The sequence below is a fragment of the Drosophila sechellia genome, chromosome 3R, assembly GCF_004382195.2.
Source record: "Drosophila sechellia strain sech25 chromosome 3R, ASM438219v1, whole genome shotgun sequence".
In the NCBI taxonomy this organism is placed as follows: Eukaryota; Metazoa; Arthropoda; class Insecta; order Diptera; family Drosophilidae; genus Drosophila; species Drosophila sechellia.
Genome location: NC_045952.1, coordinates 25,238,640 through 25,257,265, shown reverse-complemented (window position 1 = coordinate 25,257,265; position 18,626 = coordinate 25,238,640). Strand labels below are relative to the sequence as shown.

Below are 18,626 nucleotides of genomic sequence, written 5' to 3'. Positions count from 1 at the left end.
TTGTGCTAAATATCGCAATTATTTATAAACAAAAAGCATAAAATGGCTAAAAAACAATTGCAAGCAAAAAGCCATCCTAGAATTTCTTTTTTTGGAACTCGATTTCGTTATCAATCGCTTGCTACGCTTATCAGTATTTTGAACAAAAACACCCACATCAGTAAGATACTTTTTACTTTATTTACAGATAAAACTAGTGAGTGAAATGGCGCAGAATGACTACCCAATAAATTAATGAATATTCGAGTCTGGGGTAGACAAGTCACGACCATTTGGTATGATTATTGATATAGCTTGTACATGGTTATCCAACCGCCGAATCAGTAGTACGCCTCGCACTCCATCTGGCGACGCCATTGTGACCAGTCCGCACAGCCCACCACCTCGGAACTGGCCACGAATCCTCTGCCGGCGGCGCAGTTGAGCAGCAGAGGTGTGGCATTTCTGCTGGGACACAGGTAGAATCGATTGGGATCCGGCGAAGCCCAGGGCGATGGCACGATGCCGGTACTGCTGTCACAGCCAGCTGACAACTGGGCGGCAACCTGCTCCTCCGAGGGCCGGCAGGCTGGCCAGTGGTCATAGGGCAAACAGCCCAGATAACCGAGACCGCTGAAAAATCCCCGGCCAGGCGGACACTCCAGCTGCAGCGGTTGTCCGCCATCGGAGCACACGTAGAATATGTTGGGGTCCGGATCTCCCCACATGTCCGTGGCATGTCTGCATGTTGCATTCGTGGTTGTGTCAGGGTCGGCGGTGACTGCCACACCCTGCTGCAGCAGCTGTAGCATGGTCAGGATCAGGATCGGGAGCAGCATCCGGGGGGAGTAACTCCATTTATTTTTCATAAATAATTTCATCACGAACAGCCAACGGAGCATTTATTATTATGACACACAAAGTTCTCGTTCCCTCACTGTCCGAATGCCTGATTTTACTTTATTTCTTGGTTTTTTTTTTTGACTGCGAACTGCAGTTGGGTGGTAAATTCAGATATTTTTTCACTCGCTTCTCATCATTTGGCCATAAGCTGGGTTCGTTAATAAATTTATGTGTATGCTTCCTGCTGAAAAACCCGAGTCGACTGATTGATGTCGTCGCCATTGTCTTTCGCTTTTATACCCATGCTCATTGCATGACTTTCCATGTTCCCTGCAAACCTTATCGAAGCTATTTTTACAGTCATTTTTCATCGGGCATGGGGCACCGGGCATGGGGCACCGGGCATCGGGGTTTCGGATTTTTCGGGCATTTTTATTTTGGTCTTAAGTGACGTCGTCACTCTCTTTTGGCAGCATTTTGTTGATTAGATAAGGCGGAGTGGTTTAAAGTTTTGTGCTCTCCGGTCGATAAGTTCTGGAAATTAATGGCACGAGAGCAGAAGATTTCAATCAGCAGCTGGCCAAAAATTTCCTACTCTCATCGGTGTTCGATTGTCAGAATTTCCCTTTGCTAACATGGCCGAATGAATCAGAGTGCCATTACAGTTTTGGACTACCAAAAACGAGCTGACTCACACACACACATGCACATCGCTTATCTAAGCGATAGCAGGGCAGAGACATTAATTGCCTTTCAAATGAAGCCAAATTGGAAATTATTGCTGCAGAAATCAGTTGGAAATTTAATTACGCTCCACTGCCGAGATAATGGAGCATTTTCGAATGACTTCGGTAGTACGAGCATTCAGTTCCAGGCCCAGCTGCCGTCAAAAGTTCTAATTGATTTGGCTTAGAGCGCCCAAATGGAGGAGCACAGCTGGCGCTGCCTGCAAAGAAGCCGCTTTGCGGCCAGGACACGAAGCCCATAACCTGCTGAAAACAAAAAAAAAAAGGGAAAAAAGGAAAACTTCTTAGCCGTTTTTGTTGTTGAGTCACGTTGTCAATTCAACTTCCTTACTTGCTCGCTTCTCCAGTTTTTGCACTCTATTTACGCGAGCCAGAAGTTTAAATAGGCAAACTTCGTGGAGTTCTGCCAAAGTTGACAATATAATCGACATAAATTCCAATAGGCTTGCTATCGATGTGGGCTTCCATCGGCAGGGAATTCAATTAAAAGTTTCCCAGACGTGAGCAGCAGGTGACAGTGAGAAGCGAACATTTGGCACCATGGCACTCCGAAATCAAAGTTACTTCGGTTCCTGGAACTGCTCATCGCCAACCACTTGAGACGTGGTATCTGCCACAGGCAGAACAGCAAATTAAGCCAAGAATTTGCCATTATCTGCATAAGAAAAACACCCGATAAGCGATGTGGGCAAGACCAGAAGCCAAAACAGGCCGCGCACAACGTTCATCATCGGAAGTGTCAACAAGTCAATGGCAATGGCAATGATATGGTACCGCTCTCGAAAGTCCCGATAAGTTGCCCGATCGGATAGAATGTTATAAAAGCCCAATCAGTGGTCTTCCATTCGTTTAGTCTGCGTTAAATTTTTGAATCGAGAAGAAGCTGATAAAGGATTCACCATGCTGAAAGGTAAACATCCTTAGGAATAATCTACTCAACTATTGTGCGTTCGGTGAAATTCAACCTGGAACTATGAGCTTTATAATCTTAATCACGCATACTATTAATCACTCGACTATTTTCGAATCCCCCTGCAGCAGTCATCATTTTCTTTGGCATCCTGGCTCTGGGCTACGCCGCCTCCGTGGGCACCGCCAGCGAAGTTTGCCAGTCGGAGGACGAGCTGTGGGGCGGCGAGGACATCAGGAAGTTCTACTTCTGCCTGGACGGCAAGGTGATTACCGACGAGTGCGACTCGGGATACTATTTCGTGAACAACGCCACCTTCACCGGCTGCCTGCCCGCCGACCTGATGAAGCCCTCCTGCGTGAACCTGAACACCAAGGTGCCCGACTGCACCGGAACCAGCAAGATGCAGCCCCAGGTCGCCGACGATGTGGCCAGCTTCTACCTGTGCACCAGCGAGGGAGCCACGGTGCTGCCGTGTCCCGATGGCAAGGCGTTCGTGTCCCAGGATGGCTATCTGGGATGCTTGGCGTGGACCGAGTGGCGTTCGTTGCGTAACTGCGTCGACGACTGATGATGCGATGTGTGGCGTTTTAATTATAGTTCTTCCAGCGCCATCCACTTGCCGCGATTAAAAGTGTCCGAACTTAACTTTAAATTGATTGGAAAATAATTGATATATGAGCGGCGGTCGAGTGGGGCTGATATGATAAGCGCTGACACATATTGAAGCCAACAAATTGAACTGCTGCGACATATCCGGGAACTAACATACACAATTCGGTATGCCATAAATCCTGACTGGCCCCTCGCAAAGAGCAAAATTTCCGGGCGTTGGGAAAACATTTTCAAGAAAATTCCAATCGCATGTGTGAGATTGGGATTGTGAGTTTGTGTGCTGGCTGCTGCCGCAGCGCAAAACAATTGTCGGCGCAAACTTTTGCGCAAAACAAACAACGTCGGATGGGGGACAAATTACAGGGGCCAGCGAAAGGACAAGGACCAACTGCAGGACATGCTCCTGGTTTCCCGATGCCGAACACATGTTCGTCTGGCGAGAGGTCCTTGGTGGCAGTTGTGCTCGTCGGGCTAAAAATGAGTTTAAAGTTCGATGCCGTACCGCATTAATCTTGCGCTGTTGGTGTGTGCGAAGTGGTGCAACATGAAACCAAAAGTTGCCAATGATTGCGTCAGATGCCCCAAAGGGAGTCACGTGGAACAGGGCAGCTGAAAGCAGATCTAGTGGGTTTCCAAGTGATCCATCCAACAGTTTCTGTTCCTTGCTCTTACTTCTCCACCATGAGAACTCCCAGCCCTTTGATCACTCGCAGCGATTGCACATCCCCGACTAGGTAATAAATGTCTAAGTGGGCAGGCAGGGAGGCGGCGAGGGCCAAGTGTCAGTGACACGCAACTACAGCCAGGATGGAGTACGGATGGAGTCCGGAATGGGTAGTCCCAATCCTGCTGCTCAACCACCCAAAATGAGTTAGTCAGGAAATTGCATTATTTGTCTTTGGCCGTTGCGGGCAAAAACCGTACAATGATGGCGAATGCAGAAAGAGGACCCAGTGTGTGGATGCGGACGACAATGCTGTGCCGCAGCAGCCCCATTCCTCCCATGGGGCACTAACTAGTGTGGCAACTATCCCCATCCCCGCCTCGTCCGCTGCTCGTTTTGCTGCCTCGCCAGCCACTTTAAAATGGCGTGGCTATCTCCGGACCCCGGCCGTCACACATGCGAGTTTTCAAACGCTCCGAAGTCACAGCAATCTTTCTGCTCCATTTCCGCCCACTCCTGCAGCTGTTGCTGCCACCACATTCTAGATGCCTGCTGCCCTCCAACTCCTGCAGCTCCTCCAGCTGCACCAGCGCCTCCTGCCACTGCCGCTGTTGTTGCATTTTAATTGCATGGATGCCTGGGCCGTTCGGACCATTAATCCTGCACAAGTTTTGTGCAAAAATTGCGAAAAGGGATTTTTAAAGTCACAACTGTCGTATGTTATCAGCACGCCCAGGGAGAAAAGCTCCAACACAAGAGGCTCCACACTCAGAGAAAAAGTAATTTAATCGCTTATTAAATATCTGTCGAGTTTTGAATACATAATTAGTCATATTTCAGGCATCATTCTGATGATTTGTTTTATTATAAATTATTTACAAATGAGATATATGTTAAATGCCTCTTTATTTTTTTTGCCTGCTGAAAAATATAAGGCCTTTCGTAGCTTCAGAGCTGAGAACTCGGGCCTGCAGTTTAGAGTCCGTCTTGTAGGACCCAGTGCCGCAGTGGTGCTTGGATTTAATTGAGTTTACAATTGTTTTGTGGCCACTCTGCGCCGCTCTTCAGCTGCCAGCGGCCTGTGAACTCTGACCCCTGGCTGACGTGTTGTTACTTTAATTAAGTTTGCTGCGCTGGTCCGCATAAATTACGCCGGCAACAGGGCGCATACGCAATGCGCTCGTAGTTTCTTTTCGACTTATTGTCCAGCCCACTTCCGTGCAGTGGCCATTGTACAAGTCATTTTTCGTCCAATGGGCATAATTGGCATTTTTGGAGTCGCAGGCCTCTGTGGTGACAGTCAATGGCAGCCCCCGACTTCCTCCAATTTGCACCCCCTTCTGCGGCTTCCGTTCAATGATTTTTCAGTGCGCGCATTTTCGCGCTTGGATTGCTGGCGAACAGAAATGGTATGGGGTCTTTCGGGCTGGAAAAGTTGGCTTAAACTTTTTCACTTGAATGGCAGCGGAAGGTTTTATGCGCCTCGCTTCCACTGTGCCACTGCCAGTGGAGTGGGTACTGGGTGGTGCTGGGTAGCTTGCTGGTGACTTGTGCCACATTGTGCTGCCGCCGCGGCAGCGGCGCATGAAAGTATGCAGCATAAAATTTGTGCTCGGCAACAAATAAATATTTGACCCCAGCTCGCAGCGGGGTGCAAGCCCTTCCCCCATTTTTGCGCTGCCGTTGAATTTATATTTGCACTTAACAACCGTGCAACAACAAGGGGCACAGGAACAGGAGCGACGACGACGACAACGACTACAATGCAACCACAACTCCAAGTTGGCGGCAACAACAGCAATGGCAACTACCGCAGCACCACTTTCGAGAGGGAAAAGTTTGTGTGGCTTATTTTTCGGTTACAAATCAAATCCAAAATCGCATTAAAATTGCATGCAGCGAAAAAATTGTGCAGCCAGCAACACACAGGGCGATTGCGAGGATGTGTGAGGGGAGCGCAAATAACCGCGTAAACAGAAGCCTTGCCACCATAAGGACCTGCCAGGACCTCCCAGGATCTGCGCGAATGGAAATGGTGGCTCAGCAGGGTGGCGCTGAAGTGCTGCTGTTGTTGTTGTGGTGCAAGACATTTGCTGCGGTCTTTTGCCCGATTGTTGCTGTTGTTGCTGTTCCAATTGAATTTTTGCGAGACGAAATCACTTCAACGCCTTCGATTTCAATTTCCGCCACATTTCAAATTTGTATTCAGTTATTGCATTTTGCACGATTCCCCCCAATTCGTAATCTTTGTTTTGGGGCTTGGAACTTGTCTTTACACAGGACTAAAGTTGTTTTGTAGATATTGATCTGAAAATTGCTTTCGCGCAGCTCGTAATTGCATTTTCGTCGGTGACCGAACAAAAATCAAATTCAAGTTTTGTGGGACATCGATTTCACTTATTGATGCCGACAATGGAACAGGTTATGATGATGATTCTTGCTTATGGCTGTTATTAAATGCCAAGAAGTGCCCCAAGGATATGGTTTGCTTTAAGAAGCAGAAAGTCATCAACAGAACTACCTACTTTTTCCACTCTTGCTCTTCAATTTCTAATTACTCAGTTTTTTTTCTTGCTTTCTCTGTGCATTTCCTCTATTTTTTCTACCCCAGCTTTGATACCGCATTCCATTTTCCGTATCTGCGTCCGTGTGATTCGATTGCTTTGCGATTGGACACGCACATAGAAAGGCTTTCTCTTCTCCCATTCCTTGTGTGGCAATCTCCCTGGAGTTGGCCGCATCTGGTTGAGCAAGTTAACCCATTAAAGCCAAATGGGCTTAATGAACTAATGCCTATGCTTAGATATTTGTAATTTAAGGTATTTTCTTGGTATGGGTAGCTCATATTCTTATTTATAATCGAAGTATTACTACTTGCTAAATATTTTAATATAATTTAGTGGGTTAAGCAAGCAACTTTGAGACCTGCTTTCTCCATTACGACGGCTTTTCGTGCATTTGTTGCTGCTGCTGTTTCTGCAGGTCCTGGGCGTAGTCCTGGTCGTGTTCCTGCTTCTGCCCCTGCTCCTTCTTCCCGATCGTCTTCCTGTTGTTTGCTGTCACTCGAGGACGTCGCTGTCTGGCTGCCTGAACGAACGACTGAATGGCTAAATGGGCGGCGTGCTGTTGTTGTGGCCCGAGTTGTAATGGTGGGGCATCAATATCTCATTTGTATAACATATCGTAGTCAATATGAGACACGTGTATAAGTATCTAGTTTGCTCGGTGGTGGCTTTGGCCCGTCCGAGTTGGGGGGCTTTTGGGGTCCGTTGCATGTCATTGTAATGGTATCATGCTGTAACAGATTTCTGTTTACCTTGATTTACATATGAAGCGGGTTGTGGGTGGATGGGTTGGGTGGTTAGGCGGTTAAGTGGGTGGTTAGGTGGGTGCCACACAAGCCGCAACAGAGCAAACAAACGACACTGCTGCTCACTCCTTCACTGTGGCACGTAAATAGAAAAGAAAACACTTAAGCATGCACTTAGTCTTTGCGCCTTTCACTTCGTGTCGATGGCGATGTCGATGGCTGTGTCGCTTTGGATCAGGACATATATGTAACACATTTATTGGTATGGGTGTGAATAAGCACATGTGTGGGCGCCAGGATGCGGCGTGTGTGCGTTTGTGTGTGTGTTGGCTGTGTTGTGTGCTACCAACTGCGATTTATGCAAATTTGTTTGGCTGCTGAGCCAAGCCCGGCTGTCGACTTTTTGTTAACAGTTTCTGTTCCCTTCCCACCCTTACTCTTTCTTTCGCTTCTGGTTCTGGTGTGTCCTGTGCGAGTCCTTTGTGCTGTTGTACTCGCCCCTTCCCCCTTCCGAACACCCACTAAGCAAATAAAGTTATTTGCATGCGCAAGTAAATCGATTTGTGTATATCAAATTGTGGGGCTTTAAACAAAAAACAAAATGAACGAATAAGAGAAAGAAAAGCGCACACACACACTCGCAAAGCTGAAAGCCAAACAAAAGCGGAAAAACAAAGATTACCGCTTTGCCGCAGCTGCAACAGGAGGAAAAACGAAAATCTGGATCACACGAATCGCTTAATATTGATTGAACGCCAATGTCCGCGCACACACTTATGCATATGGGCGCTCTAAATTCAAATACAATTAATTAAATTCTGTTGGCCGCTTTAGCGCCGCTTGATTCCCAATTTAATTGGGGCACAAAGCAAATTTCGCAATTACATTAGGCGGCGGCTGTGGAAAATTCGGCGGTGCGGTCGGGGCGGAAATAATACCCGAAAGTGCCGCAAAGCTCGCTACACATTTTGTTTGTCCATTTGAGAGCTTTCCGCTGCAGCTAATTAAAAATTATTAAAACTAGCGCGCGAAGTTAAGTCCGTGCAGCTCAACGAGTGCCCGCCGACCATGGGAAATTGCCGTCATGTCAATTTACCAAATTGCGCAAACAAACAGGGGGCACAACCATCCGGTTGGAGCACCAAGGACACTCCATTCCATTCCATGCCACACCCACACACACCCATGCGTACGCACATTTCGTAATTGTTGCACGTATGGCGTTTCGGCGGCATCGAAAAACAACAGCAAATCCCCGCCAGCATCAACATGCGAGGCGGCCACCCTAAAGCGGCTTATGTCCTGGCCCCACTACCAACACCACCATCACCGGCACCAGCTCCTCGCCCATGTCCTTGGAGCAGCAGGCCGCGCATAAATTAACCAGCACTCAACCGGGAAAAATCGAAAAGCGCTTTTAAATTATATTTTCGACAATTTGTTTCAATACAAGCGAACGCGCGCGTCCTGTTTTATTTGCGCGGCTTTGTGGGCGGATCCTGCGGTTCGGTCCACTGCCAGTCCTTCCACTTCACGCACCGCCGCTCCCGATCGTAGAAGAGCTCGTTGGCCGGGCAACGCTGCAGCTGGGCGGGCCGTTCCCGTTCCCGATCCCGCTCCTCCCCCTTCGATTTCCCGCCGCACTGCCAGTAGGCGGTGGGATCCCAGAAGTGCCGGTAGCACTGGCCCAGTTCCTCGGCACTGCGACAGCCTGGCTCTCCGTTGTAGTCCCGACCAGACATGGCTGAAAGTGAGAGGACACGAATTTAAGGACATTCGATTTTGGGTATCATACACGTATATATTAAAGCCTATTCATTTTGGACCAAATTAAGTTAACCACATCAGTTATGTTGTAACTCAATATAGTTTAAGCTGCATAATTGTATATGAATACATGTATTTTTAAAAATATTTTACAGCTTTGTAAACGCGTAATAAAAAAGTTCGCAAAGTTAGTAGTTTTTTTCGCACTCGTAACATGTGCAAATATTTTTTAAAATAGACTATTCATTGTCAACAAACAAATAGAAAAGTGCGGCGACAAATGTGTTTGCGTTGTTTTAAGTGCTTTAGTTTAATGCCCGCAAAAACACAGTTAACCATTAAGCTAAAAAAGTTTATAAAATTCCTTTATTTTTTTGTAAATTAAGTGATTAAGAAAAATTTCCATTATTTATCTGATTAATGTGCAAAGTCTTTGTGCTTATCTCACGCGCGCTAGTTAGTTACTAAGTTATTTATCAAAGTTATTTACTAAATATTTACTTTTACTAGAGATTGCTTAAAAAAGTGACTTTCCCCTTCAACTCTTGACTTTTTGACTGCATGACAAGGTAATATAAAAAGAAAATAGTTAATATTACTGCTTATTTGATTTATTTTGTTTTGTTAAATCTCCAATTCTAGGCAGCAACTTCGGGTTGGCTGGGCGGCTGGACAGTGGGCGACCACACCCACTGGGGCCACGGAACACAGGCCTTGGCGGAATCCAACCAGGCGGAGGCAACGGGGCACTGGGCGAGGGTAGCGGGAACGCCCTGGGTGGAGCACACCCAGAAGGAGCTCTTCAGGTAGAAGTGGGCGTAGAATGCCACCTCCAGCTCCTCGGCCGTTTGGCAACCGGGTTGACCCGTGGGCTTGGCCACAGCAGCTCCGCTGCAGAAGGAGGAGCAGCCCAGGATTAGGAAAACAGCGAACAGAGGCAGGAACTTCATCTTGAACTAGGGGTGGCTTTCGTTGCTAATCGGTGGAGCGCTTTTTATACACTCCACGGATAGCCGAAATCTTATCGAGCGGAACTGAGGTGTGATGCTGTGGTCGCGATAAGCTCATCTGGAATTTCCTGCCCCCAGCAACCCACTCTGCTTTCGCATTTTATGGCGCTGTTTGTTTGCCCAATTGCTGTTTCTTCCGCTCGAGACGAGCTGGATAGGAGCTGGCCAGGTGGGTCCAGGTGGGGACCCATCCCGGTCGGCCTGCTTGCATATTCATGACATCAACGGCAGCTGTAAATTATTTTCAGAGATAGCCGAGGCAGGCCGCAAACAAGCGGAGTAGCAACGATGTTGCCTCGGCTGGATACGCTGGCTAATTAATTCAAAACACTGACTCAAAGGCATTTTTGGGGCTGGGCCAACAAATTTCACCTGGCTGCGCGGCGGGCGGAGGAGTGCGCCTTAAGCCACACTACGTCCTTCGTCCTCCTGGCGCACTTGAGTAATTGCCCCAGTGCACTGCACAGTGCAGCCGGAGTCGTGAGTCGGCAGTTGGGAGTTTGGAAAAGGCCTCCTGGCCGCCCTTCTTGGCCTTTGTTGCTCAGTTTTGCGGATTGGGCTTTTGTTAGTTTTGGGCCATAAATTAAATCGGGTTATTAATGTCTGCCATTAAGTGAAGCCACCGGGAGGAACGGCACTTGGCTGGCTGCAAAATGCCCACTTCCTGCCGCCGCCGTTGTCCTTGCCACAGTGATTTATGCTAATTCGTGTGGCATTTGTAGCATTTCTCCGAGTATTTTCAGATTTTCAAAGACAAGGCCATTATTTTAGCCAGCGCAGGTAGGGCCCCCACTCACTGATTTAAAATTCATCCGACCTCTCCAAAATGCCGAAACCCAATTATGTGGCGCACTTTTTTTTGTCCACTGTCGGCTCACTTTTAAAAACATACTTGCAGCGGGATTAAACGGAATGGAAAACAAAGAGGCTTCAATGCAATTAAATATATTGCGTATACGTCACGTATGCTAAAATTTCATCTCACAATTTTTATACCTCTCCCTTTGATTCACGCTGCTGCCTCTTCGCTTCTCCGTTTGTTGCCTGGCGGAAAATTCTTTTACATGCAAATATTTTGTTGGCTCTCGCACGCACGTCGCCCCGAAAGCGAGAAATAAAAATTCAATTGAATCGTATTTTTTCGCCGCTTATTGATGTGCTCGGCGGCCTGACAAAGCGTTTGACTGACAACTGTGAAATGAAATAAAATTCTCGCACCAACTACACGGGCGAGTGCATCAAAAATAGTGCAACTTATTGCCAGGCAGCCAGGGAGCAAAGGGATCGGCTCGCCGGTGGTTGACTGCGTGGGTGGGATCACAGGACGCGGATGCGCCCACATATTGATTTATGACAAATGCCCACCAAAAAGGGGCGTGACCCGTCAGTCAAGACCGCTTAACTGGCGTCAGAAGCCACGCGTTAACAATGGCAACCGTAATTGCAACTGGCCATCGGCGGATCATCATCACAACGCTGCCATAAAAATAACCAATGCAATACCCAAATCTCCGCCATCCGGGACACTGAGAGAAAATAGTGTGCCTCGGAGCGCAGCCCATAAATATGATTCATAGAGATATCATCATCGAGACTCGCACTGAGATATGCGACTTATCGCTCCCGCGGATCGTGCTCTTGACATTGGCCAGATAAGATGACGGGGGAAACTTGGGGACATGGAGACGAACTGCCTCAAACATTTTTGGCAACCATCTCGCTGCTTTCTTCATCATTTGGATGCTCTTCAAAGCCATTACTAGAAATAATTGGTTTATTCTTGGCATTTTAAATTTAAACAGCTTCATGATATGTAAATGTCTTGTAATGACAAATAAATAAATAGATTATTAAGTTCTTATCTACTTAAATTGGCTTAGCTATATTTTCGTAATTATTTGCTTAAATTATGTTAAAGAGCGTGACATATTGCTTAATCTTTGCAGTGAAAATAACCTTCTGAATTCTGCAAACGGATAATGTTATACAAATCTAATAAATTAGCATGTATTTAATATAGTTTTTCTATACTGAAAATGCAAATGCTTATTAACCCATATACGTGTGAAATTTAAATTTTTTTGGTTATTTAAAGTGTTTATACAACACAATTTTTTAATTGTAATAAAGATGAGTAAGGCTATTTTCATTTATGCGAACACAATTTAAACTGTGAAAATTGACAAAAAGCAGAACATTTTTTTTGTTAGGTAGTTCTTAATTTAAGCAAAATCCATAATTATGTCCAAGCAACAAGGACTTTCTCACTAGCATTGTCTAGCATCCAGCCCACCCAGGAGGACGACTTGGTGGCTCCTGGCATGGCTTCCATTCCCAGGCGGTCCACGGCACACAGGCATTGAGGTCCTGGTCGAATCCGGTGTTGGGCTGGCACTTATGGAGTTGGGCCTGCGAGTTGATGCCGTCGCAGAGCCAGTACTTGGTGGGGTCCAAACAATAACGCTGGGGGATGTGCAACTCCGCCGGGTGGAGGCATCCCGGCTCTGTGGCATCGTTGCACATCGAGCGGATTCCGGACGGAAGCAGGAGCAGTACAAGGCAGCAGGCCAGTGACCAGAACGAAGCTAATCGGATATAATCAGCTTTAGTCCTGCGAATTGCGACGAACAGCGAGCGCATATACTCACCTTGCGGATGCATAGTTTTAATGAAAGTGGGTGATTCTCCGGCTGGTGCGGATGGTTTTTATACGAACACTCCAGCCGCTCAAGTGGCCATTCTTATCAATCGCTCTTGATTGATTCGAGTTCGATGCGCTGCCCGAGGTCGTCGCTTGTTTGCCCATCTCACTTGGTCGGACTAAGCTGATGGAGGGGAATTCCTCGGGTGACAATGCCAAGACAAAAGACATGTGTCCCAAACGAGATTTAGCTGGGAACTTCAATGCAATTGGCAGTGCAAAGTAACGAGAAAATGGGAGCAAGTAAAAGGCGGAAGGGCAGCAAAACAGCAGCTTCATTCTTCTTCTTTTTTACTGGCCAATTTCGCAGGACATGCCAAATGCATTTCCGGCTAACACCATACACACACAATGCCAGTTGCTGGAATAACGCAAGTCAGTGTCATTGGTTTCTGTCGAACGTTGTTTATTTTTTTGGTTGTCCATTGATAGAGCAAAAAAGTGAATACTGGAAAAAATCAAGAAGGAAAATGAAAGCAGAAATGGCATTTACAAAAAAACCAAAGTTAGGTTATACAACCAACTAACTGAAAACTTTTAAATTAAAGTTATGAAAACTTTATTATGTTCATATATTTTGCATAAACGAGTGAAATTTAGATATTCATGAAATTCAAATTACGCGCCAAACTTTTCAATGCTGCCCATCATCAACAAATTTCGGAAAGTCTGGCTGCATTCACTGGAATTATATTGCTTCAATGATAAAACTCTCAAATAATTTATAAATAAGACGCTAAATATTTACGTGCAATTGTCATAAAAAAGTAATAATAAAAGCAATTTATATATTTCGGCCCTAAATAGTTAAGAGTGACCAGCTTGTGAAGCGATGTAAATCCAGCTCTTCGTACTAACATCGATATCAATGCTAGAACATCGAACAGTATCGACGGAAAGTATCGACGTTTTCTCACATCGCTAAGCCCAATCAGAAATTAGAAATAAATTAAGTAATTTGTGCGGAATAAAAGCGAGCGTGCGGCCGATGCGATAACCGCGATCCCCGTCACCCTCACCCCGCCGCCACCACGCCGTGATGCAGGCAACCAGCGCAGTGGCCGGAAAACTCGGAAAACTTGGCGAACGCAGCTGCAACGGCAGAAACAACAACAGTGCACAGCCCCACGAAACTCGGTGTAGTGAAGGAATTAAATCTAATTATAAGAAGAAAACAAGCGAAGGGCAAGCCCAACCCCGCTGCGCTTAATTAGCGGCGACAGCCAGCGATTTTCGTGGCTGGGTAGAAGGAACTGCAGCGCCCGCAGAGCCACCACTAGCACCACTGGCACCTGGCATTCACATGGGCTGAGTGCCGAGTGGATCGGTGGATCGGCGAAGGCGCAGCACCAGCAGAGGAGCAGGAGCGGTAGCCGCACCAGAGATGGCCAACCAACTGGACGCCAGTGTGAAGGACGACCTGAAGACGCAGTTCGTCACCCGCGAGGGCACCTACCGCCTGCTGACCCTCTCGGAGTACTCGCGGCCCAACCGGGTGGGCTACAGCAGCAACCAGAGCTCGCCGCAGGTGCGCGTCTCCATGGTGACCCTGCCCAGTCCGGCGCAGGGCAAGCTCGGCTCGGATGCGGGCGTGGGCACACCTGTGGGCGGCGGAGGAGCAGGAGCCAACACCACTACAACGAATGGCAGCTCGCCAGGAGCGTCGCCAACGGGAGCAGCCGGAGCCAGCACAGCAATATCAAATGGAGGCGCCGGCGGTGACAGCAACTATAGCCACAGCAACCACAACAGCAACAGTGCCGGAACCAACACTGTGGAGGCGCGTCTGGGCGGCGGCATATCCATGCACTCCATGATGAACGGCGGCGTCGTCGACCAGAATGGCGTGGCCACCAATCAGGTCCTAGGAGGCGATCGCATATGCTTCAACTTCGGACGAGATCTCTACGTTTACTCCTTTCGCGGCGCCAAGAAGGTAAACATTGTCGGGCAGAGATAGTCTCCATGCGCAAGCACGCGCGATGGAGGAGGAATGGTGCAGGAGGCGGTGCAGCGAGCTTATCACACCAGAGATAGAATAGAGGCTGCCGGCAATTGCATTCCAGGCGGATTGCACCAGCCAATTGGCGGGGGCCTAAAATACCTTGCCATTTGCATGCAGTGTCCCCCCAGTGTACTTAATTTGCTCCACTTCGAGCGCTTGATGATCAATTCGCTTGTTTGGCGTTTTTATGAATGTTTATTGCGCTCGAAGGCAGTCGGTTGTGAGCGGTTTCAGCTCATCCCTGCGCGCGGATTACCCTAACTTGTGTTTGCAACCCTCGAAAGCAGCCAGGGACAGGCTTTTGTCCAATTAAGCACCTTCTGCAGTCAACGAACATGCCGATAGAGTAATCCTGGTGCGGCTTTCGAATTGCTCATCGTCGCGCTTGTGTTTGCCCTGTTTCCCCTGCCCAGCAGCTGTTTCTAATTCTTTGGCATTCTGTGCGGCAACAGCTTGCGATTCTCCTTCTGTATTTGCTTTAGCTGGCTTCTTTGTTGCCATAGTTTTCTGCTGGCGAGAACTTGGCCGGGCTTGCATAGAGCTTTTCCCACCTGATTCCGCCAACAAGCTGCTCATTTCCACTCCGCTTTCCGAATGTGTTAATTTCCAATCTTATTTCAACCCACTGAACGTAATCTTCCATTCTATTTGTTATAGCAGTTCATATTCTTAATCTTGAAAAGTATTCTGATTCGAAAATAACCATAACTTCAAGTTTCTATAATTCTTGTGTTGATTCAGTGATTTGTTTATACAAGCTCACATCCAATGGCATCTTGTTGCACAGAGCATCGAGTTTATGATAACGCTTTCTTCAATTTCCAATCGGTTGTCAGCTTATAAACATTTCCATCTTGGTCACAAGATATTATATAAACTTTGTTTCCATTAATGAACGTTGGGTTTTATTGCAACTCTTCAAAGAGTTTCTCGCTGCACCCTCTATAGGTTTATAATAGGAAAACGTAATGCAATTCAGAACGACCAAGATAAACATAAACAGATGATAGTGACTCTTGTTGACTTACTTTCAGGGCACGGAGATGAGCAAGCCGATCGATAAGAAGTTCTACAAGGGCACCAATCCCAGCTGCCACGACTTCAACGTGAGCTCGGCCACGCCCACGGGAGCGCCCCTGCTGGTGGGCTTCACCACAGGTCAAATCCAGCTGGTCTCCCCGCACGTTGGTCCTCGGGAAGTGAGGAAGCTCTTCAATGAGGAGGTGAGTGTTACAACTGAGATTTATATATATAGCCCTTCAAAGCAAACTGATTATTGTGTGTGTTTCTCAGCGACTGATCGACAAGACCAAAGTGACCTGCCTAAAGTGGCTACCCAACTCACCGCACCTGTTCCTCGCCGCCCACGCCTCAGGTCACCTGTACCTGTACAACGAGGAACTGCCCTGCGCCGCTACAGCGCCCAGCTATCAGCCCTTCAAGCTTGGCGACGGCTATACGATACTCACCAGCAAGTCCAAGACCACAAGGAACCCGCTCTTCAAGTGGGTCTTCAGCACCGACAACTGCTGCGTCAATGAGTTCTGCTTCTCGCCTTGCGGCTCTCATTTGGCGGTGGTTTCCCAGGACGGTTTCCTGCGCGTCTTTCACTACGACACCATGGAGCTGCTCGGAATCGCACGCTCCTACTTCGGCGGCTTCCTGTGCGTGTGCTGGTCCCCCGACGGCAAGTACATTGTCGTTGGTGGCGAGGATGACCTGGTGACTGTGTGGTCGCTGCACGAGCGAAGAGTGGTTGCTCGTGGACAGGGCCATCGGTCCTGGGTCTCTGTGGTAGCGTTTGACCCGTATACCACATCGTACACAAACTGGGATGGCGGCGACTTCAGCGACGATGAGAATCAAATGAACGAGTACTCCCATTCGCGAGAGGCGCGCTTCTCCGGAGATTCCACGGCCAATGGTGGCTTCGAGGGTTTCGACCGAAACTCCACACCCGTACACGCTGCCCGCAACGGACCACACTCGGCTTCCTTTCGCTCGGACGCTTCTTCGGCGGAAAAGCTAATGAGTTATAGACTTGGCTCCGTCAGTCAGGATACGCAGATCTGCCTGTGGGACATAACGGAGGACGTTCTACGACATCCATTGGTGTTAAGGCAGCGCGCTAACAGCGAAAGGGGCTATCTCAACGGTGGTGTCGACGAAGAAGCGGAAGCAGAAGACGACATCAAGGTAATCCGACCAGTGGCCATGTCTGGTCAAGCGACTGGACAGCAAGCGGAATCGGGCAGCTGTAGTCCAACACGGGAATCAGCGGGCGGAGGCACAGGAAACGGTGCTGGCGAGCACAGCAATAGCAGTTCCAGCAAGTTCTCAACCGCCAACTGCACGATATCCTCTCAATCCTCGCCCGACGACTGCGACACCGAGGCAGCCACTCCCGCCTCAACTTCGTCGAATGCGGGCGCAGGTTCGGTGGCTGGAGCAGGAGCGGCGGCCTCAACGAAGCAGAACAACCGCAACCATGGCACTGGCAACTCAATCAAATTCCCCAACTGCATCACCGCCACCAAGTCGGACAGCATTGACGGGGGCGGCGGCAGCGGGAGTGGACAGAGACCGTCGCAGACAACATCGGGATACAACAGCAAGACTTCCAACAGCTCGAACAAGTCCTCCAACTCGGGCAGCGGTTTCAGCGCCTTCAACAGCCTCACGCAGCGTCTCTCGAACTTCAGCTTCCTGAGCAGCTCGGAAAAGAAGGCCGCTGGCATTGAGGGAAGCCACTCGACCGCGCACCGTCAGCACCGCAAGGCCATGAGCATGCTGAAGAGCTATAACCAACACAACCACACGGGCGGACACAACAACCACAGCCAGAGTAACAACAGCAGTTCCTCCAACTTCGGCCACTCGAGCACTCTGGATTCGAATGCAGCCGGGGCCATTGGCAGCAGCTCGACGGCGCATAGTTTCGGGTCACTGAAGCTGAGCCGGTCCTCGCACCACTCCTCGTTGGCCACAGCCGCCCATGCGTCGGGATCTGGAGCGGGCTCTGGCTCCGGTGTCAGCAGCTTCGATCCCATGCAGCTCATCGGAACGCCCGCCTGCCCCCGTTTCGATGAGTGCCCACTGCTGGAGCCGCTGGTCTGCAAGAAGATCGCCCACGAGCGGCTGACGGCGCTGATCTTTCGCGAGGACTGCTTTCTGACGGCGTGCCAGGATGGATTCATCTACACCTGGGCGCGGCCAGGTCATGCCACGGTAAGTACGAAACCTTGAATCTTTCAACTCGAAGCGGGCAATGTTTTAATGATATATCATTCTTTGATAGCACGCCACTCAGCACTTGTCACCTGGACAGACGGCGGCGCCCGGCGGGACGGTAATTTAGTTCAATAAAGTGGACTTGGTCAACTATCAGCGTAATCTTGTCAAGCAGCAGGAGCAGCAGCAGAAGCAGTCGGTGATCTAGGTTAAAGCTAGGCGATTGATTTCAGTAATTTATTGATAGGAGCAAGAGTTTTAAAGGTTTTTATGTTGCGTATTTTGTATTCCAAATGTAGCCTAAATGAGTTTATGAACCACACACAGACACACCGTACACCCGTAATATATATATACATATATATATATACGATATATAGCTATGTACAACATAACTACGATCTTTATACGCAGCATCATCAGGCAACAGAACAAACGTATATGTTAAATCTAAATTATTAGTTGTAAATGTATTATTTTTTTAGTACGTGGAATTTGTTGAAAACAAAGCAAAGCATGTTTATAACTATTTACTAAGTGCTAGCCTACACTACACACGATAAATAAAGCAAAAGAACGAAGAAGCGAACTGCATTAGCGAACTAAAATAATAAACATAATCAAATAGAGGAATGGAATGGACGGGAATGAGAAGTGGACATTTTTTCACATTGTGCTATGTACTGAGTTGCGGCCGAGGCCCCAAACTAACCAACGACGAACTATCTAACTATATAAACTCACGAACTAACCTAAAGTAGGAACTGTTATCATTACTATTACTATGGATTCGTATGCCTTTTATTTTTTGATGCAAGCCGCCGAGTGCAACGTTTTAGCATGCA

The 18,626-nt window shown here is 48.1% G+C and overlaps 6 protein-coding genes across 7 annotated transcripts; 2 read left to right on the top strand and 4 right to left on the bottom strand.

Annotated features, from left to right (window-relative positions):
• Nucleotides 1-249: 249 nt before the first annotated feature.
• On the bottom strand, nt 250-1,203 carry LOC6617083. The gene has a single exon (XM_032722333.1). It carries the CDS (start codon nt 879-881, stop codon nt 321-323), a length of 561 nt encoding a protein of 186 aa, XP_032578224.1. The 5' UTR covers nt 882-1,203; the 3' UTR covers nt 250-320.
• Nucleotides 1,204-2,370: 1,167 nt separating this feature from the next.
• On the top strand, nt 2,371-3,133 carry LOC6617082. Its single transcript, XM_032722334.1, has 2 exons — nt 2,371-2,478; nt 2,607-3,133. Exons 1-2 carry the CDS (start codon nt 2,469-2,471, stop codon nt 3,047-3,049), a joined length of 453 nt encoding a protein of 150 aa, XP_032578225.1. The 5' UTR covers nt 2,371-2,468; the 3' UTR covers nt 3,050-3,133.
• Nucleotides 3,134-8,466: 5,333 nt separating this feature from the next.
• Nucleotides 8,467-11,182, bottom strand: LOC6617080. Of its 2 annotated transcripts, none has more exons than XM_002041372.2 (2): nt 10,841-11,182; nt 8,467-8,811 (listed from the first exon to the last, which is right to left on the bottom strand). In XM_002041372.2, the coding sequence occupies exon 2, from the start codon at nt 8,807-8,809 to the stop codon at nt 8,540-8,542; it is 270 nt and encodes an 89-aa protein (XP_002041408.1). In that variant the 5' UTR covers nt 8,810-8,811; nt 10,841-11,182; the 3' UTR covers nt 8,467-8,539. The 2 variants fall into 2 exon arrangements, with proteins under 2 accessions (XP_002041408.1, XP_032578695.1); XM_032722804.1 differs by lacking the exon at nt 10,841-11,182 and adding an exon at nt 10,642-10,743.
• On the bottom strand, nt 9,173-9,816 carry LOC6617079. The gene has a single exon (XM_002041371.2). It carries the CDS (start codon nt 9,782-9,784, stop codon nt 9,473-9,475), a length of 312 nt encoding a protein of 103 aa, XP_002041407.1. The 5' UTR covers nt 9,785-9,816; the 3' UTR covers nt 9,173-9,472.
• An 806-nt stretch (nt 11,183-11,988) lies between the features above and the next one.
• LOC6617078 lies at nt 11,989-12,572 on the bottom strand. The gene is made up of 2 exons (XM_002041370.2): nt 12,493-12,572; nt 11,989-12,429 (listed from the first exon to the last, which is right to left on the bottom strand). The coding sequence occupies exons 1-2, from the start codon at nt 12,503-12,505 to the stop codon at nt 12,122-12,124; spliced, it is 321 nt and encodes a 106-aa protein (XP_002041406.1). The 5' UTR covers nt 12,506-12,572; the 3' UTR covers nt 11,989-12,121.
• An 878-nt stretch (nt 12,573-13,450) lies between these two features.
• Nucleotides 13,451-18,538, top strand: LOC6617077 (WD repeat-containing protein 20). Its single transcript, XM_032721070.1, has 4 exons — nt 13,451-14,481; nt 15,585-15,773; nt 15,844-17,778; nt 17,849-18,538. The coding sequence occupies exons 1-4, from the start codon at nt 13,930-13,932 to the stop codon at nt 17,906-17,908; spliced, it is 2,736 nt and encodes a 911-aa protein (XP_032576961.1). The 5' UTR covers nt 13,451-13,929; the 3' UTR covers nt 17,909-18,538.
• The last annotated feature ends 88 nt before the right edge of the window (nt 18,539-18,626 follow it).